General features: G+C 33.2%; 1 protein-coding gene and 1 long non-coding RNA gene across 5 annotated transcripts in view; one reads left to right on the forward strand and one right to left on the reverse strand.

Annotated features, from left to right (window-relative positions):
• LOC143235508 (uncharacterized) overlaps positions 1-11,837 on the forward strand; it is a 58,787-nt gene extending 46,950 nt beyond the window's left edge. For 3 of the 4 annotated variants that reach the window (XM_076473714.1, XM_076473713.1, XM_076473715.1), the window contains exons 6-7: positions 7,275-7,384; positions 11,419-11,837. In XM_076473714.1, coding sequence (XP_076329829.1) covers positions 7,275-7,384; positions 11,419-11,493 — 185 coding nt within the window. In that variant the 3' untranslated portion in view covers positions 11,494-11,837. The remainder of the gene's footprint in view (positions 1-7,274; positions 7,385-11,418) is intronic. The other variant, XM_076473716.1, reaches the window with a different exon arrangement.
• LOC143235510 (uncharacterized) overlaps positions 1-19,421 on the reverse strand; it is a 46,444-nt gene extending 27,023 nt beyond the window's left edge. The window contains exons 1-2 of the long non-coding RNA XR_013019231.1: positions 19,331-19,421; positions 8,952-9,035 (exon numbers count right to left, since the gene is read on the reverse strand). This is a non-coding gene — a long non-coding RNA (uncharacterized LOC143235510). The remainder of the gene's footprint in view (positions 1-8,951; positions 9,036-19,330) is intronic.
• Positions 19,422-27,040: the final 7,619 nt, after the last annotated feature.

Here is a 27,040-nt window from a genome sequence, read left to right on the forward strand (position 1 = left end):
TTCACCTTAGTAAGGCCCACTTTCTTTCATTTTGCTGAAGAATCCAACACTCACATGTAACATGTTCTTTTTTCTTACCATAAGTACATAGTTACGTTTTTCATTGGACTAAATTTGCTTGATCCATAAAACTTATTTGCGTTATTTGAATCTGACTTTGGTTTGGATCCTTTGATGGAAAAACTGGTCATTTGATCCAGTCTTTCTTGAAAGCATATTATAATTTTTAGAATGTTTTCCTGAACTGCATTTTTGCTTAGGAGCAAAGTAATCTGTCATCATTGCTGCTTGGCTTAAGTTTTTGAACTTGCACTCAACCAAGTTTGTTCTTATTTCTGGATGGATGCACTGCCGAATTTCCTCTATTAAAATAAACTGTCTCAATTTGTAATTTTTTTTTTTCAATTTTCTGAGATAATACCTGTCAGGTGTTTCTTCTCTCTAGCAAATTTCACATGGATTTGATCTTCTTGTTTCTAAATTTCTGACAGTAACTCTTCTCCTTTTGTTTTTAATTTTCTCACTAGTCTCACATTTTAAGTTGCATCAAAATTGCTGCTACTGTGGTGGAATTTCACTTGTAGCTAATTCCAGTTCCCTTAACTTAAAGCTCATTTCTATTTTTTTTCTCTTTACAATTTTAATTTTTTAACATTATCTGATATTATAGTACTAATTTTCTTAAATTAATTGCATCTGTCTCACTCTCATTTAAAAAAATTAATGCATTTTCATCAAACACCTTCTTCAAATGAACATTTAACCATTAAACTTCTAATCTTCCGTTTTCTCAAGGAAATCTTAACAATGCTTAGCTAATAAATCTGATAGTGCTTTGCTAAAAACATTAAGTCAGATTTTATTAAATTGTCAAACTTTTCCATGGTGGGTTTTCTAAATATTTATATACTTCAAACACCATGTTGGCTGTTTGCTAGTTTCTTTTCAAAACCTAAATTTAAATCCAGTTCACTTTAATTAAAGGTTTACCAATAAACAACAACTGAGTATTTTAATTTAAATCCCAGACAAGCTCCCAATGTCTGTAACAGTATAGATCACCAATTGTGAAATCAACAGACAAGACAGAGCCAATTTACAATGATGATTATTCACAAGTTTATTAAATCACAATAAAAATAATTTTATAGTGTCAGTATTTACACGGTTATGAAGCAATGTTAACACACAAAAAAATGCCAAAAATTAACTGATTTGGTCAAAATCAATACTTTCTTAATACATTGTCTTAACAAGTCCACTTTCACCATCAAATACAATTACAGCTTTTTTTTTTATCCATCACAAACACTTTCTATTTTTCTAAAACCTCAAGCATGATGACTTTCAGCAGATGGTGGGATCTCTGTAGAAGGTACTAACTTCATACATCATTAGAGACATTTATATACTAGCAACTTCTAGATTCTAAAAAATTTCCCTGCTTGAATGTCATCACATCCAGAAAATTTAATAAATTTTCCATATTTCAAGAGTATTTTGTGAGAACCAATCACATTAATTATGCTAAGGATCCTGGCCAGGTTTATTTGACTTTTAAATTCTGACCAACTATTAAATTCAATATTAAAAACATTAAGATTTACATCTATTACATCTGTTATTATTTATTATTAACACTATTACATAACAGTAATACTGATGAAATTTCTGATGGCTCAGTGTTAAGTATGGGGGCTTATAACACTAAATATCATGTTTCCATACCTGTGCTTAAGAATGAAAAACAAAATATAATTTTAATTTTATTATAATTTATCAAGAGGGTTCTTTCACATTATTAGCTTACTTCATGGATTTAAAACCAATATGATTGGTTTTATATACTGCCAGATTTAGTATGTTTTATCTTAGTATTATAGCTCACACTTGAACATTGGCAAAAGCAAGCGACTTTTACACCAGTAGTGACACACACTGTTGATAACAGTGTTATTATATCTAGTAGTATTCTTCATCTTGCATTTATGTTCATTGTTTTAATGATTGTAATGCATTGTTAGCTTAGTGTAGATGTTAAGAATAATGTAAACCTAGTGGGCTGATCAAACTTTGAGGTATTATTGGGTTTATGCATGAAAATGTTGTTAACAGTGATGATACCCAAAATATGAAAGATGCATTATGATCATTATATGTAACATAGTTTGGATATTATATTTTATTAGATATGCTTACAATTAGGTATGTATATTGTTAGTTCTGACCTCTAGGTATTTTGCTTTGATTAGAAATTACTGTTAATTTAAACTTATGTCATCTTTATTTTTCCAATTTTAATGAAGAAACTCATTCAGTATTAGATGCATTTAACTAATGATTAATCCAGTAACGATTTTTAGGTATTCTAATGTACTTTTTTTTTAACAAGTACATGTGCAACAAATGTGTATGCAATTAGATTATTATTCATAGTTTATTAAATTTATGCAGCAAATTTTCTAGAGTTCTAAATAATATTTTATAGTGCAATAATAGAAATGTCAGTACCTCTTAGCAATTATTTATATATGGCTTTTTTGTAAAATATAGTTTTATGATTTTTATCATTCTTTAAAACAAGTATTATGCAAATTTGATGTTGATCATTTCATTTTATCTATTTATGAAGAACACTTGAATTTTATTTTGAATATCCATTTTTGATAAAATAAAAGGCATTTAATTATAAGTATATTTATTTATATAGTAATGTAGATAATGTCACATCATAAAATCAGTTATTCTGAAAACTGGGCATGGCTGAGTGGTGAATCTGAGGTCTTGTGTTTCCTTTCCTACTGTGCAAAATAGTGTTCCTCATTGTGAGACTGTGAACAAGTTGATCCCATAGTGTCCAAAGTAGCTATGTAAATGGGGTGTCACTTAGGATTGGAAATACATGGCTGCCGAATAGTGTGGGGTATTTCTTGATAGTGAAAAGTCATGTGACAAGTAAAACATAGGCATTAGTTCCACAGACATCTGCCACCCAATGAATACTTGGGAAAGAGTAACAATAGGGTAGGATAGATCCTTAAAAAGTTCATCAGGGTCATGTAGTACCAGAGTGTGGTGCCAGTCACAGATAACTTAGAGTGGTGCCTACAGAGGACTTTTGAGACATCAGAAGCTGAATTGGTAGATATGTTCTATTCATCACTAGAATAATATAGCAATGCTATTTTAAAGTTTATTACAATTATGTAGCCTTGTCTGTCCATATAGCATCATAGATGATGAGGTAGAGACTAAACTATGGTTCAATATATAAGATGACCAAATCTGAGGAAAGACCTCTCCAGTATTTTGGACTTTTGCCATTATTATGAAGGTCCCTGATGGCTATCACTCAATAAGAATGGTCTCAGAGAGTTTTTCCCCGAGAATGAATTTCACCAGTGAAACTATTGTCACCCTCCAGGCAGAAACAGTAGACAGTGGTGGCAAATGAACTCCATCATTTTGAACTGTTTTGCCAGTAGTTGAGACAACAGTTTGTTATGAATAATATCAACACTTGGTATGCAAGGTCAAGAACTACTCTGCCAGGAGAGTCATCATGGTTGAGCCATTATTTTGCCAACAAGAAAGACATTACGCCCTCATGCAAGAAAATGAGGATTTTTGGAATACAAGAAAGTTCCTCTGTGAAGAGATGCAACAAACTGTGCTGTGAATGTGTAGCAAAGTGTAATGTTAGACAAGTTTCACCAATTTAAACCTCTCAAAAGAAGGTGAAATTGCAACTTTTTGTGGGAAATGAAGGAAGTGAAGATCAGGTGCAGGGCACAGAACCTGTATGTGAAAAGAGGCAATTTGCTTTCAAGCTGAGAGTCAGTCAATGAAAACCACCATCAGAAACTGAATCATCATCAAAGTAGACAGTAATCTCTCACCAATGACAATTTAACTTTATGGAGCTAGCAGAGAACCCCTCTATGATGAGAGCTACCCAGAAAGTAAGAAGAAGTATGTCATCAGTAGATAAAGTTTCTCAATGTGAACTGTATCACCAATCAATGATACAGTTTGCTTCTTCAACGAGGATGAAGAGTGAAGCTAGACAGCCCCTTCCTGGAAGTAAAGGCAAGTTGTTGAGGCAACTACCATTAACTGAGTATGGTCTGCATTTTATTTTTTTAGCAATCATGGGGTCAGAAAGAGTGGCAAAACTATGAAGTCTAGGCAACTTGTCTGTTGGTTTTGCTCTACCCCACATTTCTGTATGTATCATGTCCACATTGAATATATACCTCCCAGCTAGAGGAGGCTCACCAGTGCCCCATGGCCCCTTCACTTTTAGTGCCTTTGCTGGTGAAATATGTATGGTTAGCAGATGTCATCTACTAACAATCTCTCTCTATGGTAGTTTTGGGTTTCTTCAACCAGAGCTTTTACTGAATTACTCTTACTGCTGTAAGTCTAGTAACTCTATATAGATCACTCATCTCAGTCTCAGACCAACCATAAATTGCAAAAATCTCTAGTCTGTGTTTTCTTCATACTAAACTTTATCCTCACAAGAAGATCGTATATAGTCAATCTGTATGCATCAGAATTCAGCAGGTCGTCCTTCTGGGTTATCAGTTGTAATGAAATCACAGTCATAGACTTTCATAGCATGGTCAAAAGTCATATACCCAAAGGAAGTTTCCCAGACCTGACAGTTCTCTTTGATAACCATTTTTCATTGGTGACCAACTGAGCTCTTTACCATATATCCTTCTAGGTGTAGCAGTTGCCATATTCCTTTGACTTTTTAAGCTTTTTTTATAGTTAATCTACAAGAGTTCAAGCAAATGAGACTATACACTTCAGTAGATATTGCAAACTTACAATATTAATAGCCTGTGGTCACATCATCAGATCTTTTCCAATCTAGTTACTGTTAAGCATACCCACGTAAAACTGAATTACCTTTAAAACTATTCAGATATGTTCACAACATAGTTAATGAAGTTATACTAAATCTTTTATTAAGTGGGTTAATTTAAAATGAAGTAATAGTACAAAATACATAATCTCTATTATAACACTATACACAAACCTAGTGTATATACTTGCTTGAAAAACACAATAGACTATCACTCTGTGTGCATAACTTCATTGATTAACTCTTACTCTTCTTTTGACTAGATAAACTCAAGATTATATTCCAGACAATACTTAACAAATGTAACTTTCCTAAGCATACAGGAAAGCTCACATTTATCAAAGATGATCAGTGTACTTGTGTGAGTGTTCATTTTCATTGTACCATAGATGTCACCTGAGCAACCACTGAGGGATACTGCTGTCAATATCCTTAGACAATATGCTAATGACCATTTGTAATGTGCAACTTGTACACATGTACAGAACAAAATATATTGGTAAGAGATACTACAATATTACAGTCAGATGGTAATGCATGGTATATTCATACACCATATCAACATGGAGAATGGATGCTTAGCAAAAATTATCTTCTAGATATAATTTAGTTAGAAGAAGAATTAGATTTGAAAAGTTCCATTTCATAAATGCATTGTTCTATTTGAACAACAATCCATTAATAGTAATGCAGCAGTGAAAATATAGCAGTTGATAAATTAAGAATTATGAAACTGCTTTATAAAGTTATATTAGGAAACTGTGTTGTTTATGTGTCTTTTATAGTGCTTCTGTAGAGCTGTCATACAGAGTATTGTTTTGTAATCTGAGAGTTGTGGGTTCGAATTCCCATTCCACCAAACACGTTCACCCTTTCAGCCATTGGGGCATTATAATTTGACGGTCAGTTGCACTATTCTGTGGTAAAACAGTAGCCCAAATGTTGGCACTGAGTGATGATAAATAGCTGTCTTTCACAGTTAAACTAAGGACGGCTAGCATAGATAGCACTCGTGTAGCTTTATGCAAAATTCAAAATAAACCACAGAGAATAAGGATGCTTTCCAATACTTGTGATCCACTTTTCTCACTGGTCAACTACAGACAGAATATGAACATGTAAATACATTTTGTTTTTTCCAAACATATTTGTTTTTTTACTCAAAAATGTTAATATTTTCTATTTAAGTCTTGTCATTTTTTAATTCTGATAAAGGAGCTAAGATACAGGATTGCACACAAAAGGATAAATGAATTTTAAAAAAGACCTAAAATTTAAGTGCCTTCAAACAGCTCACTATTCTTAGAAATCATAAGTTTTTTTTTGAAGTAATATTTATTTTAATTTCTGACTAGTCATTTACAGGGTTTTTAAACATTCCTTTATTTTTCTTCTGGCTTCATCTATTATATTTCAGTCATGTTGTATTTCATTTTTCTCATGTAATTAAAGTGCTTATTTGTCTGTTTTCACACTGAAACTCGTTTTCATCCTTCCACTTGTAAGGAATAATTGTACCTCTCTTTTCCATATAAAATCCTCAAACCTCTGTTATTGTCAAGAGATCAGATAACTGTGTGTTAGCTTTACCTTTAAAATACCTTATGTGTAAGATGACAATGGAACAGTTTGTAGTAGCAGAGACACAAAATGTTATCAAAGTAATGTTTAAATGGTTAAATATTGCTGATATTTGTTCAGGGTAATATTAAATTTACATTGAAAATATGTAGGTATAATAAAAAATGAGAAGAGCTAAACATATAGCTAATGAATAAATATATTTATATCTGTTATGTATTATATAATATGGTTGAATTACGTTTATGAGAAACAAATAAGCTGAATGGAATTTTGAATATTCTGTAATATTTTGAACCTGGAGCTGAACATACGAAATTCGTTACAGATGTTTCACTTAAATTATTTAACATTTAATAAAATGTTATGGAAAGGTAAGCATTTTTATAATGTGTAATACTTATGAAATATAGTTATTAAGAAATTTTATTTGGGGTACATTAAAATATTTAAAGGTAATATAATGTTTAAATCAAGCTATTTATATGGAAGTACATTTAACAGAAGGCCAGATACCTAAAGGATATTATTACAGTATAAAACGTTTTCATAAGAGTGCAAAAATTTGTAACATTATAAATCATTTTGATAACATAGCTTATGTTCTTATATAAAGTTCTGTAACAATTATAAAATGTTTTTCTAACAAACATTACACCTTTTATATTGCACTGTGTTTTTAAAATCAAAAATACTTTTTTTCAGTGTTTGAGAATTAATTAAACAATAATTGTTTTTTATTATAGAGTTTTATTAATGAGATATCTACTAGAGCAATATTATGTTGTTAACAACAACCAGTGTTCTTTGATTCAAGGTAATTTCCCAAGATCAGATATTTTGGTGACAGTTAGTCCCTTTTATCATCAAGAATCAACTGACATTTCAGGATGTGTAATACGCATTTCAGGATGGGAAACTTCCAAGGTTAGATCTTCTAATTAAGAAGGAAGCATATGATGTGTTCATTGAAATCAATTGAATAGCCTGTCGACTTTTCATTTACATACACGAATAGTATTTACTCTTCAGAAAGCCATGTTTCCTGTGCTTAGGAAATAATGTATGTTTTATTATGAACTTTTATTTGACAAATATAAACATAGTTGAACTATTTCATTAACACTATAAATAATACAGATTTTCCTCTGTAGACTTAGGCTGAAAGCATAATTGACAGTTTTGGGAACTTAAAAGGATTCCATTTTTCTGTTTAAGTTTCATAAGCTAGTGATGTAATATTTAGCCTCTGGTATTGCAGATAAAAATTAATTCAAGAAATTGAATTATGTTAAAGTTGGGCACTTCATAAAAGGTTGTTAATATATTTGGGTTATAATCCTCATCAATGCTTAATCTTAGAAATAGCTAAATAGAATAATAAATTTTTAACAATAATAAACAATACATGAAAGCTTCACACTGTTCAAGCTTAAAGAACATCAAGCATCACAGTGCATTAAGCTCATCTGCAGCAATACACAGATGCAAGGGTAATAATGATATCAGAACGGTAACCAATTTCAGACCTACTGTAGGACAGTGGTAAGTCTTCGGATTTACAATGCTAAAATCAGTGGTTTGATTTCCTTTAGTGGACACAGCAGATAACTTGGTGTGGTTTTGCTCTAAGAAAACATACACCCTGTTTCCCAGCAACTATGGGAATTGTGAGTAACCATAATGAATGAAGTCTCTACAACTGGGAGTTAGGGAGACTTAAAGTGCACTCCCTCCAAATAAAAAATAAAAAAATAAAATAAAAACAGAAATTGCATTTTTTGTTTTCTCTGAGGTCACCAGAGCATTTCAAAATTATTGAAATGGGTATAATGTGGAAGTTAAATTTAGTTCAAAATTCAGAATAAATTATGAAATAAAGTACTCCTGAAATTATTCTAACATCTCTTTAGGAACTAAACCACTGGTTTACGACACTAATAAGAGGTCTACAGACTGTGTAGAAAATGAAACTGTCCTCTTTTTTTATGTTTATAATACGTAGTTACGTTAACCTTAGTATAATTTCTTTCTTCTGTATTGTTTTGCAAATGCTTTAACCGTTTTGTGAAAGCCCACGGATCTTGTATATTCAGACTAAAATTTAAAAGTACCATACCATTTTTGTAATGGTGTTTCATTGAACAATTGTAAGGTGTTTAGTCTCTTGTCAACGTAGAAAATGACACTCACAAACCGCAGTGCTGGCATCTATTATAATGGATGCAGTATAGAATTAATAAACAAGAAAGTTCACTGGGTAATGGATAGAACAAAATACATATATTCCCTATGCCTTTGTGGATTACCGAGTCAAATTCTTTCAAGGTAAAATTTTTGCTACAGCATACTCTGTTATGAATAATGACGATGCTTTATCTAATTAGGTTAGCCAGGTTTAAAATATATGAGACCTCAAGGAAAACCTAATTTTGTGACAACAATTTTGAAATAGATGTGACAAGTTTACAGTATCTCTATTCAGATTACTCACTCATTTATCCAGTACAGCTATCTAATACAGCTACAACAAGATGCTTGTTTACTATTTCTTCATTTTGCTCATCACAAGAGTACCCTGCAAAAGACAACATCAAAGAAGCTTTTAGATTGTCTGGTAAAATTCATTGTACTTTAGGAAGAATTGTGATGTCAAGGTCATAGTTCTTTAGTTTCCCTGTTATAGAATCACACATTTTGTCACTGCCTTCTCCTAATTGTTTAAGATTATATAATGTGCTATTGATTAACTGAATGACTGCCATTATGTCACAGTCACAACACTGCAAAAGTTGATTAGCAGGCTATAGGATAGTAAGTACTTTTTGTATGCAATATGTGAGACACATGAAATTTCCACTGTGTAACTGATTAATAAGCCAGTAGCTTCAACACATGCCTCAGAATATTTGCACACGTACAGGACGTCAACAAAGTTATCATGATTTTCATGAATGGCTTGCTAAAAAATACTTGTCTCTGACAAACATAACTGATAGTAAAATGGACAACTGTAAAAATATTTGTCATAGAAACATAGTTAAAGCAGCACTTAGTTTGTACATTATTCTATCTCATGTATGTCTCTGGCAGGACATTTTCAATACTATGTACACTTTCAGGAATACAGACAATGTCTCACCAGGTTTTGAGGAAAAAAAGACAGTGTCTACTCGAATATTTTTATTCATTTTAATTACTTTTTTGAAGACATCTTGAATGTCTGTTTACAATTTTTTGTTTGTTTTAAAGTGAGAACTTAATTATGCCAGGAAAATTACTTCAAAAGTATTTGTTTCCAAGTGAGAATCTAATTAGGTAGATAATTTGGTAATTATAGCTTGCATTTTTCAAGATGAGGAATTACACATTTTTGCAAAAAATTCAGCACTTTGCTGCATAAAATTGGCATCTCATTAGAAAGAATTGGTTATATTTCAATAAAACAACTGTTAAACACATTTTTCAGTTGAATACAAGAATAGAAACTTTCAAAAAATAATTGGAAAACACAAAAAACATATGAAAAAAATAATTGTGTCTGAACACAAAACAAAAACTGTGATGATTCAATACATGTAAAGAGAAACTTAGAGCAATTGCCCATAGTGGAAAAATCGTTCAAAAACTTTTTGAATATTTGTAAAAATTTGAGAAATTGTTGTGATCTACTTCATTTGATTACTGAATTCAAGTCTTATAGTTATTTTTTCACAAACTATGCATATTATGCTTTATCAAAGTAACACCAACTTTTTACAAAACTACATTTATGAACAGGAATGCAATAACAAAAGTTATCTTGTTTTAAAGTGAGAGTAAATGATCATGGACATGAGACATTGGTCTGGATCTGTCATTTCAATGTGGTTTCAGTTAAACAACAGCAACAAAAAAGACATGCTTTTTCTATTTCATTGCTTATCTGAAAATTGAAATTGGTGAACTTTGGGAAGTTGGAAGGGAAATGCCCTTTCTTCAGGTTTGGTCCTTCAATGGGTGAATTGTAAGTACACAGGCTTACAATATTACAATCTGAAGAGTATCAAACCCATGGAGCACAGAATGTATGAAGCCCATTTCATGTAGCTTTGTGCTGAAACAACACCTAAAAGATGGCACACAATTCCAGTGTGGTTAATATCACACTTTTCAAGGCATTGAGCTTGACGTGGCCTGGTGGTTAATGCACTTGACTCATATTTCAAGGGTCGCGGGTTCGAATCCCCGTCACACCAACCATGCTCGCCCTTTCAGCCACGGGGGCTTTATAATGTGATGGTCAATCTTGCTATTTGTTGGTAAAAGAGTAGCCCAAAAGTTGGTGGTGGGTGGTGATGACTAGCTGCCTTTCTTCTTGTCTTACACTACTAAATTTGGGACAGCTAGTGCAAAATTCAAAACAAACCAATCAACACATTGTTCTAGAGATAGACATATTTGCCAAAGGCACTGTTCTAGAGGTACAAACACACTTACTTAAGTAATTGTTATAGAAATAGGCATAACTTTCGTTTATACATTTGATGGCCATAATAAGTCAAAACAGAGATTGATATTTTAATTGTATTACCCCTATGAGTTTTGTGAAGGTTTTTGTATACAGTGAACCACAAAGAGGAATAAAACTTTTCCTTGTTGTGTTCTGATTTATTTTATTTCTTATGTTAACTTTGAAATGTATTTACAGTAGACATAAAGTGACGTGTAGTAAATTAGTTTCCATTTTCTATCTTTTATTCTTACAGAAATTTGTACTTTAATATGCTAAGTAAACAATATAAATAACTTTTGAAATGTTCATTTAAAGTTTGAATTGGTTTCTTTGTTAACCAAAAAAAACCCCAAAAAACAGAAAAATATCTCATTTTTAATAAAACTATCATAGATGGGGAATGAATGATATTGAAGTAACATAATGAAACTACTAGAGCTAAATTTTTCATTTTCTGTTGTTACAGGTGATGTTTGAAATAGAGAAACTACTGCAGCCAATTTATCCCCTTTTAGGTGGAAATCCTTTCTATTTGAAATAACATGATATGTATCTTCAGAGCAGAAACTTACTAGCCATACAGGCTCAGATAAGATATTGGAAGGATCAAATGAAATGATAGTTACATAATAACATAGGCAAGTACACAATGACTGAATGGATTGTCAAAAGGTTATAATGTAGGCACTATCACTTCTCTTTTGATTTGACTTTGTTTACATTGTAGAAAGCATTTATTGAATAGTATCCTAAGGTAAATAATATCTACTACTTGTAAATTGTGAAAATCAATAGATAGTTAGACATTCTGTTTTTAACTGTAATAAACTGTTTTTAACTGAATAATATGTATATTTTATTAACAATAAATAGATTATCTGAGGCTGTTTATCGTTTTCCTTTTACATAATATAAAATACTAGTCATGCTTAATTCAGTGTTACAGCCAATAATATTGTGAATGATTTCAAACAGTGTATGATATTAATTAATTAAAATATTTACTTATTGATAACTGTTAATTTGGACATTGCTATTCACTTAAATTCCATTTATTTTAACCATGGTAGGTTTGTGTTGTACACACCATTTATGATACCACTAACTTATGAAAGTAAGTAATCATAAAAAATGTAAAGTGCATGAAGTCCAAAATAAGTACCACATATATTACCTGAAATATACATTAGTGTGTAATGGTCATATTTGTGTAAAAAATAATGGTATTAATCAAGGAAGTGAGAAACAAATATAAATTTTGCCAGAGCAGGAGATTAGACAGATTTATTTTTCTTACAGGGTTGTTAGCCTTTGGATGTTGTAAAGATAGTACTTTTAAGTTAATTTAAGGAGCTTGGTAACTGTATAAATGATAAGAGCTGGCTTTGAAGTTTTATTTTCTGTGTATTTATTTGTTTTTTTATTTAATGACTTTAGTTTGTTATAGAGAATGGGCCAACCTAGACGGACCAATAGGTCCATTGTTGTCCCTAAGTATTATGTTATGTAAGTTAGTTAGGAATGTTGTAGGAGTTTATGATTAAACCAAACCAACCTATTTTAACTTGCTTGTGGGATATTCCTAGTGTTAGAGGTTATGTATTACCACCTTTGCATCTTTTACTGTAACAACCACCCTCTACAAGATATTTAGTTTGAAATGCAATAGTTAAGAAGTCACAAGAAATAAGAACTTCATTTTCACATCCACATTTTACCTTAAGTTGACAAGTACCTAGCTGGTGATTCTTGGGCATCCCTGAACCAATATATTATGGCTACTTCCTGTGATGTGGAGTATATGATAGTTGAGAAGAGCATGGTGGCATCAGAAAGCTTAATTATCTTGAGACTTATTAAGATGATTTTTTGGGACTTTAAGATATTAATAAGGCTAAGCATTACCAACTTCTGATGTGAGTCATTTATGACTAAGTAGAGTTATAAGATCTGTGAAGTAGGTAGTACCTAGCTATGGTCTAGGGCTCTATGGAATAGAATGATGAAGTGTTTTTGACACCATCTGTCATTATTATGTCCATCACTACTGTATGCAGAGCCATCACATTTTGAACTTAGCCTGGATGCATTTCAACTTCTAGTAAAAAAATTTGAGCTTATTTGAATATGCACAACAGCTTAGAAACTGGTAACGTGTTACTTAAATGTGGTGATAAAAAAGGGCTTAATCTTTAAAGTGGATGAGCTTGAGGACATGCATCGCAGTATTGGTGATGAGACTAGACAGGCCTATTCTTGAAAGTTTAGAACACTTGGATGAGAAGCAACTGGAAAATTGGGACATAGTACTCGATTATCTGCACTGAAGATCAAGTGTTATACAGAACAGAGCAATCTATAGAGCTGAATAGAAACTAAATTGTTAGACTCCTTGTAAATGTGGCTACTTATGTGGATGATTTAAAAATTTCTATGAGAAGGCATTCTTGAAGCATATTTCCCATTGAGTTTAATGAGAAATTCATCAAATTGTTTGTAAAGAGGCTGACAAGAGAACCTAAGTGACACTTCATTTTTCAGAGGAATATTTCTTCTCCCTCTAAGACAGTTTTATGGTCTACAGTGATAAAAGAAAGAAACTTACAATGGCTGCTGCAGCTTTAAACTTAGCTCTGAAACAGCATCTATGGTATAGGATGGCCAACTAAAGTATTGTGGTATAATTGCAGTACTTCTTGGTGAAGTCAAGAGGGCTTCCATTAACAGTTTTTCATGATCATTCTATCAATTTAGCATAACTGGACTCCCAAGAGCACCAGGAAAATGGTCTCTGTTTCTACTGTAGTTAACTAGGTCTGGATCTGCTACATAAATGTTCAGTCACTTTGGCTTGTGAAGCAGATGCAGTGTTGTAATGTGAAAAATAACAACATCTAGCCTTATCAAGATTGGACCAAAAACAGATTTATGTTTTGAATTCGTATTGTTCATACAATCCCTAACTGGGTTTCAAATTTCACTAAACTGTTAAGGAAGTTTGCTGATGTATTTGTGGGACTAGGTGACTGATTGGGTCAAACAAGAATCTTATGTAATTACCTAAATACAGATAATGTATATCTGATAAATAAAAACCTCTGTGCAGGCATCCATAAATCACTAGTGCTATTACCAGCATTGAAATTGAGCATATATTGATAGGAAAATACCATCCGTGTAAAATGTTTGGTTTTCTTCAGTATTGATTACTGCAAAAAAGGAAGAAATGTCAAGGTTCTCTTTGGACTTAAGATGAGTGAACAAGGTACTGCTTGTCACCACCTCTCCTTTATCATATACAGAGAAATGTCTAGATATGTTGGAAGATGTCTTTTGATTTAACAATGGAAATGTAACTTCCACTTTGTGGGAGTTCACATTGGATAAAGGAAGTAGACCTTTCAGTACATGAAAAAGACTGTATGAACTTCACACCAAGCCATTTTATCTATGTTATGCATTTGTCACTTTTTTGATCTGTGTGGATGATAAGCTGTCTTTGTTACAGGTTTCAAAACACAGATGAGAATCTCACAGATATTTTAGCATCAATGATATATACTTGAATTTGGAATATGGAAAATTGCATGTTCATATACATAAAAGTTGAGTTTTTGGTTTCATAGGTGGCAGAAAATGAGAATCCACTGATCCTGCAAAGATTGCAGTGATCCATAACAGGATCTTAATAAACTAAAGGTCTAGAAATTGCATTGAATTACTTATATACAATTTAAAGCCAGTTTTCGTGAATAGCCAAACCACTATCTGTATTATCTAAAGTTCTTGCATACTTTATATGAACCCTCAGAATGCTGAATAATGGAATAGACATTGTACTATGTGCACTACTAAGAGATAAAACTAACTGCAACAGAACGACTGAGGTAAAGAGTAGTGGGTTTCTATCTTAAAAGATGTGTGCTATACATAGCTGGTCGCATGCCCAAAACTGAGAGATAAGCATTATAGATTTGTCATTATCAAATTCTTCACCAAGTGAACTGAAACTAGATTCATTAGCCAAATAATAGATATCACTCACTCTATGGCATACCAAAAATCACACAAATGGAAGAGCTAACTTCAACAGCCAGTTTTTGCAAACGTACATCACCATGTTGTTCTTAGTGTGATTGTTTGATTGATGCATTGTGGAGACTGTTAAAGATGTGCTTGTTGAGTTTGTTAATAATGACTCATTTGTTTGGAATGAGCATCTAACTTACGTAATGTTGTAACATGCAGTTGAGTAACAATCTGGCAGTTGTTTTTGGAATATCTTAATGCTTAGATGACAAGTGTAGCACACTATATACCTCATGTATAATCCACCCAGTGTAGAAGTACTAATGCAGTAGCTTACAAGAACTAATTCACACAACAATAAATGAGTAGATAAATGTATTACAACAGCTTTCAGTAGCAACACAGAGACAACATGGATCTGGCTGGACTAATATATATCTTGTTTTTCAAGAATTCAATGAAATTAATTAGAAGTTGTGATTTTGGACTTTAAACACATTGACAAGCTTAAACTCCAGATAATTATCGACTTTCTATAGAAATGGTTCCTTCATAAATGATAAATATAGGAGGAGGTTAGCTCTGATCAGGAAAGTGCTATGTCATATTGTATCAACTTTGCAGATAAAGAAGACACTGGTGAGAAATATCTTGCTGATAGTGAAAAGTAAGAGGAGTAAAAATCCATCATTCTTCACTTATGACTAGCCAAATACACTGACAGTAACCTTCTAATTGTTACTAACAGTCAGTAGACTAGCAGCTGCAGTATGTTTGAACCTTGTTTTGTATGGTATATTTTGTAGTGTAAACTCTTAATTATTTTATTTTATGATGATTTAACCTTAGATATTTATCTTGTATTTTATTATGATTTAGATGTATTTTTTAGCTGCAGTATGGTGGCTCATAGAATGGCTCTGAGCTTGTTTTTTTTAACTACAAACTTTTGTCACATAGCTCTATCATGTTTGGATCTGGAACAACCATAAGATAAAGAATGGGGGTTACATAAAAGAAACAATTTAATTTTATCCTTCCATAATTTATCAAAATTTTGATGAAGATGTTCTGCGTGTAATTACTACACCCTTCTAAAGTGTATGTTGAAATGTCTGAAACATTTGCTTATCCTTTTGTTTATATATAGGTTACACACAACTGTCCCACAAAAGCTTGTAACACTTTGTTTATTTACTCCATGGATTGGAGAAAGACCATCTAAAGATCTGACACAGATACTTGTCTAAACAGGTATGAGTTGAGGTTCTCTGTGTCGAATATGTAATATTGATATCGGCAATTACAGACTAGGTGATATAACTGTATGACTTGTTTGACTAAGTTTGAAGAGCAATGTTGTATTTTTGTTACTGTCCCTCCTACCCATGCAGCAGTAAGAAACAGCAAGAGGTAAGAAGCCAACCACGAAGTGAAGTACTTATACAAAATACTATTATGAATAAATATTGTTCTCTTTGTCCAGTTATGAATTTATTTTCAAATGTTGTTTGTGTTTAATCTGTGCATATTATTTCTAAAACCTGATACATTATGACAACTTTTGGCTACTCATTGGATATCAGTGTACCTTAATATCAAATGCCTTTCATATTGGTAATGCTAATAGAATTTTAAAACGTATTTGTATGTTTGTATACATGTTAATTGCAAGTTTGAAGAAGTAATTATCTATATGTATATGTAGAAATCCCCAGTTACACACCACTTAAAATACTCTGCACGGTTTTGGTCTATTTATCTATGAAAGGGTATTAATTTAGATCCTGATTACGAAGACTTCAGAAAAGGAGAACTAAAATAATTACTTCGGAAATGGAAAGGTTATCTTAGAAGGATGAGTTAACATTTTTTTCTTGATACTGTTTGGAGGATCAACAGAACAAAGCGTCTGATCTTTTGTTTTCATTTTGTGGACAATAGGACAAGTGGACACAAGTTTACAGTTCAGAAAATACAGACTAGGTTCCAGTTAAAAATGTTCAATGTTTTTCAACAAAGGAATTGGTTTATGGAATTAGTTGCTATCGATCGCAGTGAAAGGCTAGAACTTTACAGTAGTTCAGGAAGGGAACTGATAATTTCCTGAAAAATAAAATTAAATGTTTAAATTTACTTTTCTCAGGGATATATGTGAAAAGACCGAGTGTATATGTCGAATGAGATAAAAAAAAAAAGACCATAACGATCCAGACATATTTAAAACGTTACAGTTTTCAGTTCTGTAGAGCAACATATAATATTTAAAATATATCTTAAAAACTTTGCTTTGAATTTTCTAAATGACATTTAAACGAAGAAACTTCATAATAATGTTCTTTTCAATACTATTAAACCCATATTTTTATACATGTAACTAGCAAATTTTAAAGATTATTATAAAACAATTCTATTGGTTGTCTTTGAAGCAGTACATTATAAAACTTTGAAAAAAAACTCAAAATTCTTATACATCTACAAATTCACGCAGTTGTGTATACTAAGTCAACTGTGATGGTTTTATTGTCTTGAAGTCTTTACGTGTTCTACCTTAAACCTTGTTCGCAGTACAAATGAAAATGGCATCTATTTTTCTCCATTGTGTGCAGATGTTTCGCAAACATTATATATACTTAAACATAAATGAATAATTTTCGTTGAAATTGGTCACATTATTTTATGCTTAAAATGTTGACAACCAGTGGCTAGATCAATCCCAATGTGAGAGTCTTATAGATCATTCCAGAACCCACGATAAACACAACGCTAGTATATTTTCTGTCATTTCTGGATAGTATTTTTTTTAGATATTATTTATTCGTTGTTATGACAACAAGAGATTATATAAATGACCTAAATATAGTTTCTTATGTTTGTGGTAAACTTGTTGTAGAGTAACAAACGCAAAACATTACATAATTCACCAAAAAAATATACTACGCATACTTTGGATTAAAACTTTGGTATCGAGATAAATCATGAGCTCCACATAAAGTTTGCACCATTTTTGTTGAAGAATTCGAACAAAGGACTAAAGTTAAAAAATAGTCTTTGCGTTTTAGAATTTCAGTGAGGTGACATGAGGCTATAAATCACGAAGATGACTGCCATTTTTGCTTATGTAATGTACGAGGCCACAACACTCGAACTAGAAAGGAAATTTCTTATCCAAACATTTAATCTGCTACAGGACCTGTTGCTCCTGAACCTAATGTACCTGCTCCTACTCAACTGTAGACTCTTGATACAGTTTCGTCTGATTCTGGATCTCATGCCAATAAAAATGACGATAAGAATTGTTTTCAAGCTGAAACGTATTGTGAACCAAACTTCTCACACATAGTAAATTTGTTGATTTGGTGATAGATTTGGGCTTTTCAAAGTATTCTTCAGAGATTTTGGCGTCCATACACTGGGCTAAAAGCTAGCTTTCTCCAGGAATATCATTTTACTGGTAATGAAATCGTGAGAAGGAGTTCATGCCATACTTTTCACAAAAGTATTCACTGTTTTATTGCAACCATGCCCGGCATGGCCGAGCGCATTAGGCGTGCGACTCGTAATCCGAGGGTCGCGGGTTCGCATGCTAGTCGCGCTAAACATGCTCGCCCTTTCAGCTGTGGGGCGTTATAATGTGACGGTCAATCCCACTATTCGTTGGTACAAGAGTTGGCGGTGGGTGGTGATGACTAGCTGCCTTCCCTGTAGTCTTACACTGCAAAATTAGGGACGGCTCAGGTTTCTCCTCCTGGTTGGGGGTTGTGCAGTAGGCTAACAATCTACTCACTTAAAAACCAGCCTGTTAATGAATCCGCAAGCGATTGCGGCCTTATGTTCCTTCACGGAATCGAGAGGCATAATAATAAATTGCAACCATATTGCTGAGATAATAACAATGCTAGGAGCTGCAATCTGTGAACCAAGTGAGTGGCGATGTTTCATTGATTCCTCCAAAATAAGCCTAAAAGGTGTTCTCCTTCATAATGGTAATATATATGCATCTGTTCCTATTGCTCATTTGGTTCACTTGAAGGAAAAAATATGAAAACCTCGAACTTCTTAATAAGATCAATTACAAAGAAGATGGTTATATACTTTGTGGAGACTTAAAAGTCTTAAACATGTTGTTGGGTCGACAATCCGGTACAACACAACTTTCATGTTTTTTTGTGTAAGTGGAACAATAGATCATGAAATCAGCACTTTGACTAGAAGTTGCCTGTTACAAATTTCGAGAATATGCGGGACTTGCGCAATACCTAAAAAACAATATATATCACATGCAAAAATAAACTATAACGAAACAAATGTTATGTACTAAAATAAATGTAAAACAGTAAATTTATTACACATTCTATCCGATCATCTTCATCGGGATTCGTTCCATGTTTTGGACCAAGGAGGGTCAGATTCAGCGTAGAACTCAACATGCCAAATACAACGCACGCAAGTTCTTTGAAATCTGCGCATGTGCCTTTCTTGTAAATTGTAGTATTTGAATAAAAATATATTTAGAACTTGGCAATTGCTCAAACTGTTATTTGAGACAGAACGATAAGCCACTAACACAACAACAGTCTGATATTGTAATATCAAGTATTTATTAAAATAAATACCGTCACAAACTTAAAATAAATAAACTTTATTATGTGCGTGACGTTTAGATTTCTGGCTTACTGAAGGTTTAAGTATCTCCAACTGAGGGCCCGGCATGGCCAAGTGTGTTAAGGCGTTCGACTCGTAATCCGAGGGTCACGGATTCGAATCCCTCGCCATTTCAACCGTGGGGGCTATATAATGTGACAGTCAATCCCACTATTCGTTGGTAAAATAATAGCCCAAGAGTTGGCGGTGGGTGGTGAAGACTAGCTGCCTTCCCTCTAGTCTTACACTGCTAAATTAGGGACGGCTAGCGCAGATAGCCCTAGATTAGCTTTGCGCGAAATTCAAAAAAACAAACAAAGATCTGCAATTGAATCGATTCAAATACACAGTCTGAATGAAACAATGCAAATAAATATCCTGACATGATGACACGTGATGCAACTTTCTTGTGTCTAAGTGAAGACTAAGTAAAAAAGTTTGTTTTTCAATAGGGATACTAATCTATTGTAGCAAGATTTAGTTTCTGCTTAGTATTCTGATTTATTCAGTTGTTTGCAGTGATATTTTATTATTTTTAATATAATAATTTATTGTATACAAACGATGGAAAATTCACAATCTCTTAAAACACTTTCATTGTTGAGTTTACTCATGATATTGGCATTAACTTTGACATTTGAGTGTTAAACTAAACACTCCTCTCTGTACTAAACATGCAGAAAAAGTCAAGCAACGAATTCTCAATTTGCGATATTTAGTAAATGGATTCATTCTTGCATCGTTTACGTTCATGTGGAATCTGACAATGAAGTTAAATAGATTAATATTTTCTTTCCGTTGAAACAAATCTATTGATATCGGGTACATGGATAAAGCGTGGAATAACAGAGCTTTGTCCTTTCTTTCCACCTGTGCACTATTTTTGTGGTTAGTGAACCAAACGTAACTTCATGTTAGACTGATCGGAATGTCTGGGTAAATTTATGGTTCACGAATCATTGATGCAAAAACATTGGTACAAGTGCGGTAGTCAAATCTCATTATTCAAACTGACAAAATTAAGAATAACTCTGTATAGATAACTCTTATTGATAGATAAACAAATGTTCATATAATGATGTTGTATTATTTAACAGTTTTGAATGGTTACACTCTTTTATAATAATACAGGAGTAATGTTTTGATAAAATTCATTAAGTATTTTAGTATCCACAAATGAAAGTTGCAATCTTGACAAGAACGAATATTTAGAAGAAAATACGAATGTATATATTATTAACAGCCTCATGACCAGTACTTTGGGATCAACGTTCTGGTGATAATTAGACTAAATTTTCTATCTTTCAGTTGTACAACTAAAGTACTTTAGTTGAGTGGTTAATGCGCTGACTTGCGTGTCAGAAATTCCAGGGTTGTGTCATGATACCATCGAATATACATTTCACTTTAATTTTTTATTGTTTTAGATGTAGGATGTTCAATCCAATTTATATGCGATTCATATGTCTTGTGATTGTGGGTATTTCCATCTGTAATTTAACGGGGATGGGTCACACGAGCATTACTACTATTGAAATAGACAAATTAACAAAACGTAGTTATTTACTTGTTCCATTACTTCAGCTAATCTCTGTGCGTATGGTCATGTTTGGAGAAATACATGCGAGCCCAAATAACCAACTGATATTAAACAGCCAACTTCGTTTGTTACATATAATTTATTTCAGGCGAGTCTCCGATTTATTATGTCACGTATGTTAACGTATGACCATTTCAAATAACCAGAACTTTGAATTTCGAAGTTAATTAATTGTTAATATGTATCAAGTTTATGGTATTTGCCAATAAGATTGATAGACACAATTTCCCTTTTTTAAAACATATATATTTTAATATATAAACATAAAAACAATACGATTTATAATAACGGTAATTACTTATAGTTATTACAAATCATGGTTTATATACAAGAGTTGTACAAACTTAAAGACAACACTGAGTCTTTTATCCGGTCTAGAACTGAATATTTTATCGACGATCTAAGTCCACGACGAGCATATTAATTCTGAGTTGATATTGTTGCAATTCATTTAAGCTGTCGTTCTTGATTGACCTCGCACCATTTATAACTCCACTTCTTACCGATGAAGGTATTTAACGTCATCGTAGAAATTCTAACATCCAAGGTAATTCATTAAAGTTGGACCCTTGCATGGCCAGGTGGTTAAGGCACTCGACTCGTAATCCGAGGGTCGCGGGTTTGAATCCCAGTCACACTAAACATGCTAGCGTAGCTTTGCGCGAAATTAAGAACAAAATAATCAAACAGTAAATTTGAACGGTTTGTAATGTTCGAAATCTGTAAACGTTCCAAGTCAGTTTCTGTAAACTTCTGATTAACAGGCGTTAATCACAATTATAGCTTCCGAGATCTATAGCACGCTGACTGAAACTGACGAATAATACTTCTGTCCCTCTGCTAACAGCTTTTTTATAGGAATCATGTGACTTTGTAGATATTTCAAAAGTGTTCTGGCGCGTTTTCTTAAAACAAATATTGTTGACTCTAATTTTGAAGAGCCTTCTACAAGTTTTACAATACATAGTCAACAATATACGTCATATGGAAAAAAGAAAACTATACAGAAGTAATCGTAACCACTAAAATAAATGTGCAACAGTGAATCTGTCACATCTCTCAACCATTTATTTGAGCAAGGCTACGAAAGATGAAAATAAGAAAGGGAAAATAAAAATAAAAACATAAAAACTTTTTAGCATTTAATAGAGAAAATGTGAACACTATAAAATTAGCCTAAATACCAGCTGATCAAAGGTTTAAGACCACACCAAAAAGAAGTCCTAAACAGGGTAGGAAATGCCCAACAAGAGGTCTCAGTAGTGAGATGCACGGTCGTCATTGCGAATAACTTCAAAGATTCACTTTAGCATGGTTAATATAAGCGTTTGTAGAAGGCTGGCTGGAATGTTATTCCAAGTGGTGAAGATGGCTTCACAAAGATCATGCACTGTTTGGAATTGAAGTCCATTTCCATAGACTTCCCTTGTCATCCACCCTCAAACATTTTCAATGGGGTTCATTTCGGGCGAACACGCTGGATGGTCCATAAGAATCACGTTATTCGGCATGGAAAAGTCTTTAATCCTGCGGGCATTGTGGGTTGCAGCGTTGTCCTGCTGAAAAATCCAGTCATTTCCACAAAAGCGAGGGCCTTTAGTCAATCAGGGTGCTCTCTCCAACATGCCAATGTAGCCAGCTACTGTTTGACACCCCTGTGTAACCAGAAGCTCCATTATTCCATTGAAGGAGAAAGCACCCCAGATCATGATGGAACCTCCTCCACTGTGTCTTGTAGAAAATGTCTCCGGTGCGATATCCTTATCGTGCCAGTAACGTTGGAAGCCATCTGGACCATCCAGGTTAAATGTTTTCTCATCAGAGAACAAAACCTTCTTCCACTTTTTTAAGTCCCATGTTTGGTGCTTCTCAGCAAAGTTTAACCGAGTTATTTCGTGGTGTGGAAGGAGGCGTGGCCTTTGAAGACGTTTACGGTTTTTAAAGCCTTTCTCTCGTGGATGCCGTTATATTGTTTTTGAGCTGCATTCTGCGTCCATAAGAGCCTTAATCTGGTTCGATGATCGGCTGGTATCTTGCCAGACAACCCGTCGAATCCTCCTGCTCAACGCCGACGAAATTTTCTTGGGCCGACCACTTTAAAATTCTCGTTCCGTATCCCTCAGAGTCTTTTAAGAAATTTGCAATAGCAGTTTTATTATGGCACGTTGAGAGAGACCTTACTTTTGCAGCTTGACAATTCTGCCACGTTTAAACTTTGTCAACTTTTTAGCCTTTGCCATGTTTTTACCCAATGTAACACAGGAGATGTCAGTGGGAGATGTTGACAATGCTAATGCTTGAACACAAATGACTAAATTTCGTTACATGTTTACCGATTAACGCTTCGTTTCAGTATGATCTTAAACTTTTGACCAGCTAGTATTTAGGTTAATTCAATAGTGTTCACAATTTCCTGATTAAATGCTAAAAAAGCTTTTATTTTTATTTTCCCTTTTCTTATGTTCATGTTTCGAAGCTTTACTCAAATAAGTGGTTGAGTCTAAGAATGCAAAATGCATATTTTTTCTTTATGTTCATTGGCCTTACGATTTTGGCCAACAGTGTATATGTGAGAACAATACATTAATTCCAGACATTGTCAAAGACTTATACAAATTCAATAATCATTAGAATATATGACAAAATCAATACAAATAACCTTATGATAACAAAATTACATAGCACGTGAGCGTGCTTAAACAAAATGTTATATTTGTGGCTTAACATAATCAGTAATCACACTACTTTGATGTTCTTCGAAAGTTAAGAAAGGTGTTAAAGGAGTAACAAAAATTTTCTGGTTATGTTTACCAGCCAGTTGACATGTATTACAAGTCTTATAAAAGTTAGAAACATCTTGACTAATTTTTTGCCAAAATAAATGTCTCATAATTTTGTCATATGTCTTGTTCACATTTAAATGACCTCCCATGGAAAATTCATGGGCAATTTCCAATATTTTCAATTGACATGCTTTTGAAATAACGATTTGATAAACGACAGTCCCGTCGTCTGAAGGTGGTACAGTTGGTGGTCTCCATTTTCTCATGAGCACACCATGTTTGCAAAAGCAACTATTTGAAAGTTCAGTTCATCTTTGGGAGTGCATATTCAAATAAAGTTGAGATCTGCAGATTCTTTTTTTTTTTTTGCTCGTCAATCAGTTTTATTTTAGAAAACCGAATTTCACCAGCTGAATCAGATCCCTCACGTTCATTTTTGGCACTCATCAAAGACTTGTCAGTAGGACAATCATTCAGAAGATCCATGTTGGACCCAAAAAATGTCTGAGACAAATGTATAATGTCGTCCTCTGAACATGAGTGTAATGAGTGTATTATTTATTACGGTTTAATTTCTTAGACTGAAACATTGATCGGTTTGCTACCCGTTTTTGGTTGGGCAACAACTTTCCCCCCATCCAAATCGTTTTCCAACACTAATGATGCACCGTTAGTTGACAGAATAGGTCTTAAGCCAACCATAACAGCATCCGAAACTACGTTTCATGCTAAATAAATGTTATGAAGAGGAAAATTAACAAAGTCACCCTCAATACCCTCATAACACACTCAACAGTGTCAGAACTCAAATTTAAAAGCAGTATGCCTTGTAACATTAATAATTGAACCATCCCAATATTATATAAAATAGGTATGTGTATGGGGTTAGCAGTGTCATTTGTCAGCCACAGAACTAACAGACACAAAAGGTCTAAATTCCTCCTTAATTACATTAGCCATTTTATCAGTGGTCAAATTAATAACATTGGATGATCTGATGAAACTACGCCCATATGTGGACACAAATTCACTGAATGTTGCCTCCTTTTCTTTTTCAAATTTCAACAATTGGACATAACATGGCAAGCTGTATTTTGTTGTTTTTTCACCTAAACGCAGACAGGCCTTGACGGTTTGGATGAAGTTCCATTCCGACTGTCAGACAATTTTGAAATAAAGGAGCTAGATTTTTATATAGGAATTATCAACTTTAGTGGATTGAATAGGTACAAATTTCTTTTTACGAAAAATTGATTAATGTGTTAAAGTGTAATCATCAGTAAAAGAAGATGCTTCCTGTAATGATTCAACTTTCTTTTCATCCAATTAAGTTTTGAGGTCGTCCCTTGTACATCGTTTGAATTCTTCAATTGAACATAATGATTTTAATTTGCCGAAATTTTTGCCAACATGCAAAGAATTACATAATCGACCAAAATAAACCTCTCTTTGTGGGCGAATTATATATATTTTTGGTTTTCTTGCTTGCGATAGCCTCGAAACATTTGGCGATAAGCCTTTTGTACTAACTCGTATGCTTTCAGGATAGTTGATTTAACCTTATAATAATTGGTAAAATCTTCTAGAGAGAGAGCAGTTTCAACTTCTCTGTTATAAAACGACCATTCTCAGTGGACAATTTCATGGTTTTGGCAACTTCCTCAAAATTTTGGAAGTATTTATCAATTTTATTTTCATTTTTCGTTGTATCTTAATATAGCGACTGAGCTCGAAGTTGTTATTTTGCCTTTATCGATAGAAGTTAGGTCTAATTTCTATTTCTTTCAGCCTAAATTCTTTATCGACTTTGATACGGGCTTGTTCGGCTTTGAGACGTTTACTTTCTCTTTCCACATCAATATAGACCTGTTCTTTCTTGTGGGACTGCTCTTTCTGAGTTTCGATGCATACTTATTTAAGTTCGATTAGTTTTAGTTTTAATTGAATTTCTAACTTATCTTATCAGTCAACTCTGGTTGATTAGTAGAGACACTAGAGTATTCTTCTAATGCCTCCTCAGACAACTAATCATCATCGACTAATACTTCAACAATACACTTTTTAGATCAGTTTTTCTCATTGACCTCTAACTCTAAGATTTTGGCAATTTTGAGTAATTCACTTTTGTCATATTGTTCTAGTAGTTAGAGGAAGGGTGGTTTGTTTTGTTTTCAGTGGCGGCGCCAAGGGGGGGGCTTGAGCCCCCCAAATGAGCCAAGCCTCACACAGCTCCCCAATATTATTACCTACATATATTCATAAAATATGGAAAACACAATCGTCGTTGTTGCTTAACAAATAACATCAAAGAGATACAGATCTGTAGAACTCAACGTCTTCATTATGACGGAAGTATGTGTCATGCATCCCATAGCAACGTAGTGAATGCACTGACACTCATGCGCTGTATTACCGCTCCCTGTGTAATACCATTCTATCTTGAGCTTTGACGAAGATTAGACAACCACATTGACTTCAAGTTACAACAGATCATCAGGGATTTTACTTGATAAACCAAAGGCTTCACAGGTATTTACCCATTAATTTCATTTATCTTTTATTGAAAAGTAAAACATAGCATGCATATATAAGTGTATTGTGTATAGGTCAAAACTATGAAGCATTTAGCTGGTGTTATGTCCTCTGTGAGACCATTTTGTATTGTGTATCAGCCATCCAAAACTGTACTGATAATTGTGGCATACACTTAAAATTGTGACTTACAATCCAATTAATGTTATACTAATGATTAGATAATAACCTTATACGTTAACTAACCAAATAATCTTTCTAAACAATTCTATAATGAATTTTGAAATTGTCATTGGGCTATTTAGAAATACCTAATTTAATGTAATGTAGTAGTTACATTGTTGTAACAGGTGCTTGTCACACTTATGATAATAAAAACAATATCACAATCACAGTTTGGCCTGTATGAATAATGTGAACTTATGAAGAAACCAGCCTTTCTGTGAAGGTCAACTGCAATTTAGACATTTTGTTTTGGTGCTACTATGACCATTCAATAT

Source organism: Tachypleus tridentatus, chromosome 12 (assembly GCF_004210375.1).
Source record: "Tachypleus tridentatus isolate NWPU-2018 chromosome 12, ASM421037v1, whole genome shotgun sequence".
NCBI lineage: Eukaryota > Metazoa > Arthropoda > Merostomata > Xiphosura > Limulidae > Tachypleus > Tachypleus tridentatus.